Here is a 6,948-nt window from a genome sequence, read left to right on the forward strand (position 1 = left end):
CTTTGAGAACCTTAGAGCAGCTTTGAGCGAAACTGAGAATACCTTAGAAAAACTGATCCGACTTTTAGCAATCTGAACTGTTCTTAGAACTACTGTTGTTGTCAGCATGGGCATGAGACGAAGTCAAAATGGGGAATTCTTTCAACAATACAGACTAGTCGTTGGTATGCTGCATTCTGTTTATTTGCTGGCAAAGGAATTTATAGGATGCTTCAAGGCGAAATTCTGGTTTTCTGTTTTACTTTTGTTTTTCTTAGAGGCCATTTATTTGTCAGTATTGAAAAGTTTGGTTCACATTTATGAAGTGTAACAAATTAATCATCTGTGGCTTTACAAAGATCTATTTGTATCGCTTTTACATTCCTGAATTAATTCGACTCGCAAATGACGTACAAACAACCCAGGTCCAGGAATTGTTGATCCAACTAAAACTATTGCCGCACCATACAGTCAAGGTAATGTTGAAGTATTTGGTACGGCAAATGCAGGCACACAACGTGTGGCAATGTCTCTGTCGGCACTTGTTTAAAATTTCAGGAATCCAATAACCTCTTCAGCTGACTTGGTTTAGATTATAAACAATGGGAATAATATGTATTCAGCTTTGTCACAATCATGCAAACAGGCACTCCTATTTTTGACAGATTTGTCTGTTATGGTTATAACTTAAGTACATTAATTATCAGTTGACACAGTGATAGTTACAGTGGTTTGCTAAATAGTGCACTTCCTACAATTTCAGACTTTCCTTATGTTATATCAATGTTAGCTAGCTGCCTTTGATTCTTTGCACATGGATAATTATCATGCATATATGTTAAAACTTGAACTTTACACAGTAGTGATATACCGTCTGCCTAATGGGAAGTGTAAAATGTTTTACTCTTATGACAGAGATTTATGAGGTATGGGACCCATTTGCAACATGTACTTCAATTGGAATAGATTCATTAATGAATTTGGTACAACATTTTCAGAATATATGTGCACAAACATCTGTTACTTATGAGATTAAAATGTGTTAACATTATTAAAATGTAAAGCAACAGTGGAAGCGTTGTTCATTCATTATATGTTCGAAACCAAATTTTAGACCCTAGGAGCTTAAATGATGTTTATCTTTGTTCTTGCAAAGAATGTTCTGCTGCGTCATTTTATTGTTTGTTTTTCCACCTCAAAAGTCTTGTAACTATTGCACCTCTCAAATAGTTGATAGTATCATTGAGAATGGAAGAGCAATTTATCAGAAATGTTACTCCAGCAAAATATGTTTTTATTTCTGATTTTCTAAAGAAATTAGATTTAGGCCGCTGGCCATGTAAAAGTTATTCATAGAGCAAGATGTCAGGGAAATTTATCTTGTAATGTGTGGTTCCAGAAAATATCCATAACCCCCCCCCCTCTCCCCCACGGATGGTTAATGGAAATTCCTAGGGGGTGGGGGGGCTAAAGGGTAGAAATTTCCGAGGGGTATGGGGGATGCCCAGGAGAGGAATTTTCCACAGGGTTGTAAAAGATGCGATCGATCGTACATACTTACGTGGATTATTTTGATTTGTAGCACAACAAAAATTAGAAATAGATGCCCTTTCAAGAAAAAACTTAAAGATGTTTGTCCCAAACGTTTTTTTTCTTTGCTGGGCGTTCGCTATCATCTCTCTAACGACGAACGGTCACTTCATTTTGGCTCGTACTGTACTGTGTTTACACGTGAAAAATCAAGATGGCTGACCGTAGCATATTAATACCCAGGCGTGCGTTTCTCAAAAGACCCGAAAACTTTTCGGGCCCGTAAACGCACCCGAAAAGCTCCCGAAAACAATTTTAGGTGTTTCTCAAAACGCCCGAGTTTTTCGGGCCCGAAAAAAACGTATCGTTTTCCCGAGATATTTTACGGGTGATTGCGTGCTCCCGAGAAAAGTCCAAAAAATCTCGGGAAAGTTTAGTGAATAAAAAATGGCTGCCGTTGGAGCACTTTTAACCCCAAATCGTGAGAAAAGAAAATATAGACAAAGAACAGTTTTGACTGGAATGAGAAGATGCGAGGTAATTGAACGTTTTAGATTGTCACCTGAGAGAATTGAGTGGCTTATTTTGAAGTTTGAAGGACAATTGAGGCGCAACACCGGGCGAAATGCTCCGCTAGATCCGGAGATTCAGGTGGGTAATTTTCCTTTTTTCTATGATCTAGCCACTGGCACTTTCAACTCCCTCGTTGACAAAGAGGCCCTTTTCGAGTATAGTGGAGGTTTCAAATGTTTATTAACCTATTAGGTCCTGACAGCATTACGTTACTTTGCGAGTGGAAGTTTCTTGAAAGTCGTCGCAGACACTATGGGGATTTCCAAGGCTAGTGCCAGTCGCTGTGTTCACTCCTTTACCCAGTGTTTAAAGAGTATTGCTGGCGAATGGATTATCTTTCCCACATCAAGAGAAGAAGTGAATGTAATTATTGATATTAAGTTTTACCATAGTTCTACAAAAAAAGCACTAGCTAACTGTGAAGTAAACTCTGCTTGTACTAGACACGATCATTTGCATGAAAGGCGGAGCGATTTTCATTTCCATTTACACTATATTTCTTGTTTGCAATTTAGCGAAAAGTCCTAAATTCAACTGCTCTTTCCACTCGAGTAGGCATATTCCTAAAAAAACTGGGGTAAAAAACCGCACAACCCGTAAAATTTCGCACAAAAACTAACTTAAATTTACGTCTTTTCCGATGAAGTCATTTTATTTGCTGTTTTCTCTGCGGTCCGCATCGAGTGGTCGTCGGTCATGCGAATTGGCATAAAGTATTAATTCTGTGATTCAAATGATTAAAGAGTTTGTTCCGAAAATGTTGATTCATATTCTGATGCCCACGTCTAACAGGCTGTTAATCTCCTCAAGTTTTGGGCCGCAGTTTATTGGGTCCGCCGTTTTAACTACTGTGATCTTTCATAGGAAACTATGACGAAATTTTACTCGATTGGAGCTTTCCCCAAGGTTATGGGGGCGATCGATGGCACGCTCATCCCAATCCGTGCACCGGCAAAAGAGGAACACCTTTATGTTTGTCATAAGGGATTTCATGCCATCAACGTGATGGCAGTCTGTGATGCAGAAATGCGGTTCACAAACATTGTGGCCAAGTGGCATGGCTCAGTCCATGACTCAGCCATCTTCAACGGGAGCGCTCTGCAGATCCACATGGAAACGAAACAGCAGGAAGGATGGTTGCTTGGGGACAGAGGATACGCCCTACAGAGCTACCTTATGACCCCCTTAAACCCTGACAAAGTGTCGAGTGCAGCAGAAGAAATGTACCAAAGGAGCCACACGAGAACAAGGAATGTGATAGAACGATCATTTGGCCTCTTGAAACAAAGGTTTCGATGCCTTGATTTCTCTGGAGGGACGATGCAGTTCTCCCCATGCCGCTGTTGCGACATAATTGTTGCGATAGTGGTATTGCATAACATGTGTATCCATGACAACACCCAGCTGCCAGATGGGCTTGATGTTACACAGCTTAATGGCAGTGATGACAGGCCTATGTATTCTGCACAAAACTGTGATGAATCAGGTGTTGCCAAAAGGCAAAAACTTATCCAAGAAGTGTTTTCTCAAATGTAAGCGCTAATGCACATTCACTCACTTCAATTATTAATATTTTACAATAAATTTCAACACAACAAACAAGAAATGGACAGTTAAGTATAAAGCTACAATGGGGCGGGTCCTCTGAAAACTGGAAAAAAAAGGAGGTAACAAAGTGGAAAATACAAAACTACCATGAACACTTCCTTTCAGATTTCTTATTTAATATACCACTTCTGCTTAAACCTACTGGTCAATATATAGTATTTAAGCTGGAGCTACACAATCTTATAATATAATCTTATAACCAGTAATCAGCGTTTTGCAAAAAAGTTCCCATGAAGAATGCTTTTCATGGATCCTGCCTTTGACGAACAGGCATAAACATAAAATCACTTACAATCAAAGGTATTTTTCATTCCCATTTTTAAGAACGAATATTTTTCATGGTCAAATATTTATTAATCCCTCCTACGTGATTTAGTTTTTCGTTTTTCGTACATGTACTATCTGGCTGTTTCTGAGATTAAAGTTTTTAATTTCACACAGAGTTTGTTTCATTTGTTAACCTTGTTTTGGGGTTGTGAGTTTGCTTTGCAAATTTCTCCCCTCATTTTACAGACTAACCCTAACTTTTGTCTTTGATTTTTCCTCAACTCACCATTCACACACACAATATTCCCCTCAACCTACCTGCTAAATTAGTGAATGTTTTAGTTAGTGGAGAGAAACCCCTTCTTGTAAGGAGGATTCTTCTATCAGCACCAATTAAGAAAGCCACAAAGGTTGCTAGGTTAACTGCTGCTTCATGTATTACTATTAAATAACCAACATTCACTAATTTAGCAGGTAGTTTGAGGAGAATATTTTGTGTGTGAATGGTGAGTTGAGGAAAAATCATAGACAAAAGTTAGGGTTAGTCTGTAAAATGAGGGGAGAAAATTACAAAGCAAACTCTCAACTTCAAAATAAGGTTAACAAATGAAACAAACTCTGCATGAAATTAAGAACTTGAATCCCAGAAACAGCCAGATAGTACACGTACGAAAAACTAAATCAAGTAGGAGGGATTAATAAATATTTGACCATGAAAATTATTTGTTCTTAAAAATGGGAATAATAAAGATGAAAAATCTTTACACTAAAATCGTCGTTCTTAAAAAATATGAGGAAAAAACTATAAAGAAATCCCATGGAATATGAAACACAGGTTCCACAAGGCAAATCCAAAAATCCCGAAGATAAAGGCAAGCTCACCACCATTAGGCTTGTAAATGTTGATAAAACTATGCGATTTTTCATGCAAACTTTCTTTCAGCAAAACAGCTAAGTACAACCAGTTGCAAAAATACTTGAGACAGCCATGTTTACATACTCTCATCTAAACACAGCTCTTGACCAATGAGAGTGCACGTACGATCCTAATTATTTTATAAAAGAATATATTGCACTGCATATGAGCTGCACAAGTTCAAAAGCCATACATCCTTCACCAAACGCTGAATTATTCTGAGGAGAAAAGTAGAAAAAAAAGTAGAAAATATCACAAAAACAGCTGGAAATTATCAGGAAAACATGATGATTAACTCACAATGATTAGGCTATTTTTTCTTTTCAATCAGAGTCTCAATTCATTTCTTCATGCTATAGTAACTGGTTGCCACCTCAAAGTACTGAAGGAATGTTCAAATAAATGTTGTGTCGAGTCGTTGTGTTAATTCAGTGTACGTCCCAGTGTACGTTTTGTGTAGCTTGGCCAGAGAATAAATCACCTTTCCAACATCAATGGAAGAATTTAAAGGAATTATTTATATCTGATTACGAGTTAATATTAACAATATGCCATCACTTCAGAGCACACATCACAGACGAATGAAATTAAAATATGGGGCACAGTACCACGAATGTGGAGGCCTATGTTTGAGGACTCTTTCAGATTGTAATCACACTCAGTGTTAATTCAGGTCATTTGCAGGCATATCCTTACAACAAATGAGCACAACCAAGACACAGTCTGATTGGTCCATGTGCCAAAATGAACATTCCTGACTGGCTATAACAATTGTGTGACACTTCGATGTGAGCATGACACAAGCTGCTTTGTAATAATGACAATAACAACTTTATTTAAGTGTCAATAGCTTTACCACAAGAGCATTAAGTGGGACACTAACATTATTAACTCAATCAAATCAAGTATTGGTTTTTGTCTAGACTCTTAGCAACAATGGCAAGTTAACCAATCAGACTGCGAGACTAAAAGCAATTGTGGTAAAAAGTAATTTGTTAAATATTATTATTATACCTACCCTCTTTTTGCTTTTTCATGAGAAGCTCCATTTCAAGTTTCACTTTCTCCATCTTCAGTTTGTAATAGCTGGTTGCAACCTCAAAGTACTGGAACAGTTTGAAATAAACAGATTTGACTACTACAAGCATATTCAGAATCAGTAGTTTTTTTCTTGTCATGTAAAATCATTACCTCCAGCTGTGCATCTGCAAGGGTCCTCTTTTTGCCTTTTCTGATGGGTTTTATGGAAACCTCAACCACTTCATCAATATCCTGGGACACATAAAATAAAATCAGACAGCGACATTATTATTATTATTATTATTATTATAATTATTATTATAAAAACTTCTTAGCAGCACGAAGTAAGATATCGCTTTGATGATCCATACGATGTTTTTGAAATTCATATTTAATCAATACATGTTTCGTTGGATCATCAAAGCAATTATTATTATAATTATTATAATTATTATTATTATTATTATTATTATTCAATACCCTACATTTCACTAAAAGCAAAAATAAGAAAAATATTACCTGCACATCCTTCATTAAAAGTGACTGTACACTAGCTTCACACAGCCTTGCTCAGGAACTGCTGCTGCTACTGGTTTCATTCTACATCCAAAAAGCACAAAGAAAACACTAGTGTATAGTCTAGAATGCGAGATTTGAAAGAGAAGTTTAAGTGTTTTTAAAGTTAAGTCAGTGTGCATGACCACAACCGAAAAAGTCTAACTCATGATTTAAATTACCCAGTTCCTCTGACCATTAAATTTTATTTTCGTTCCCTTTTTGTATGTATTTTGCATGAAAATAAAGAGGGATTCTTTTTTCAAGAAATTTAATAGAATGTTACATCAAAGTCCTAATGTACCTCAATGACATACTCTTGGCTTGTTCGAGGGACGAGTGGAACAGTGGCATTGATGCCCTCTTTCCATAATGTTTCTGTTATACACAGAGAAAAGGTGCTGTTAATAAAACTATGCAATTTTTCATGCAAACTGTCTTTCAGCAAAACAAGTAAGTACAACCAGTTGCAAAAATACTTGAGACAGGTTACAGGAAAA

General features: G+C 36.9%; 2 protein-coding genes across 3 annotated transcripts in view; one reads left to right on the forward strand and one right to left on the reverse strand.

Annotated features, from left to right (window-relative positions):
- Window positions 1–1,939: 1,939 nt before the first annotated feature.
- LOC138008151 (putative nuclease HARBI1) lies at window positions 1,940–3,749 on the forward strand. 2 transcript variants are annotated; one of them, XM_068855373.1, is made up of 3 exons: window positions 1,940–2,160; window positions 2,275–2,445; window positions 2,947–3,749. In XM_068855373.1, the coding sequence occupies exons 1-3, from the start codon at window positions 1,957–1,959 to the stop codon at window positions 3,616–3,618; spliced, it is 1,047 nt and encodes a 348-aa protein (XP_068711474.1). In that variant the 5' UTR covers window positions 1,940–1,956; the 3' UTR covers window positions 3,619–3,749. The 2 variants fall into 2 exon arrangements, with proteins under 2 accessions (XP_068711474.1, XP_068711475.1); XM_068855374.1 differs by lacking the exon at window positions 2,275–2,445.
- An 827-nt stretch (window positions 3,750–4,576) lies between these two features.
- Window positions 4,577–6,948, reverse strand: part of LOC138008152 (myb/SANT-like DNA-binding domain-containing protein 4) — a 5,493-nt gene continuing 3,121 nt past the window's right edge. The window contains exons 6-10 of the mRNA XM_068855375.1: window positions 6,753–6,826; window positions 6,413–6,493; window positions 6,065–6,145; window positions 5,892–5,979; window positions 4,577–5,091 (exon numbers count right to left, since the gene is read on the reverse strand). Of these exons, the coding sequence (XP_068711476.1) occupies window positions 6,464–6,493; window positions 6,753–6,826 (104 nt within the window). The 3' untranslated portion in view covers window positions 4,577–5,091; window positions 5,892–5,979; window positions 6,065–6,145; window positions 6,413–6,463. The remainder of the gene's footprint in view (window positions 5,092–5,891; window positions 5,980–6,064; window positions 6,146–6,412; window positions 6,494–6,752; window positions 6,827–6,948) is intronic.

The sequence above is a fragment of the Montipora foliosa genome, chromosome 6 (genome assembly GCF_036669935.1).
Source record: "Montipora foliosa isolate CH-2021 chromosome 6, ASM3666993v2, whole genome shotgun sequence".
NCBI lineage: Eukaryota > Metazoa > Cnidaria > Anthozoa > Scleractinia > Acroporidae > Montipora > Montipora foliosa.

What these genes read in the sequence shown, in the direction of transcription:
- LOC138008151 (XM_068855373.1), top strand. Translation starts at nt 1,957, where the DNA reads ATGGCTGCCGTTGGAGCACTTTTAACCCCAAATCGTGAGAAAAGAAAA. An exon ending in CGCTAGATCCGGAGATTCAG is followed by an intron (nt 2,161 to 2,274) that starts GTGGGTAATTTT and finishes TTAACCTATTAG; the next exon opens with GTCCTGACAGCATTACGTTA. An exon ending in CATCAAGAGAAGAAGTGAAT is followed by an intron (nt 2,446 to 2,946) that starts GTAATTATTGAT and finishes GATCTTTCATAG; the next exon opens with GAAACTATGACGAAATTTTA.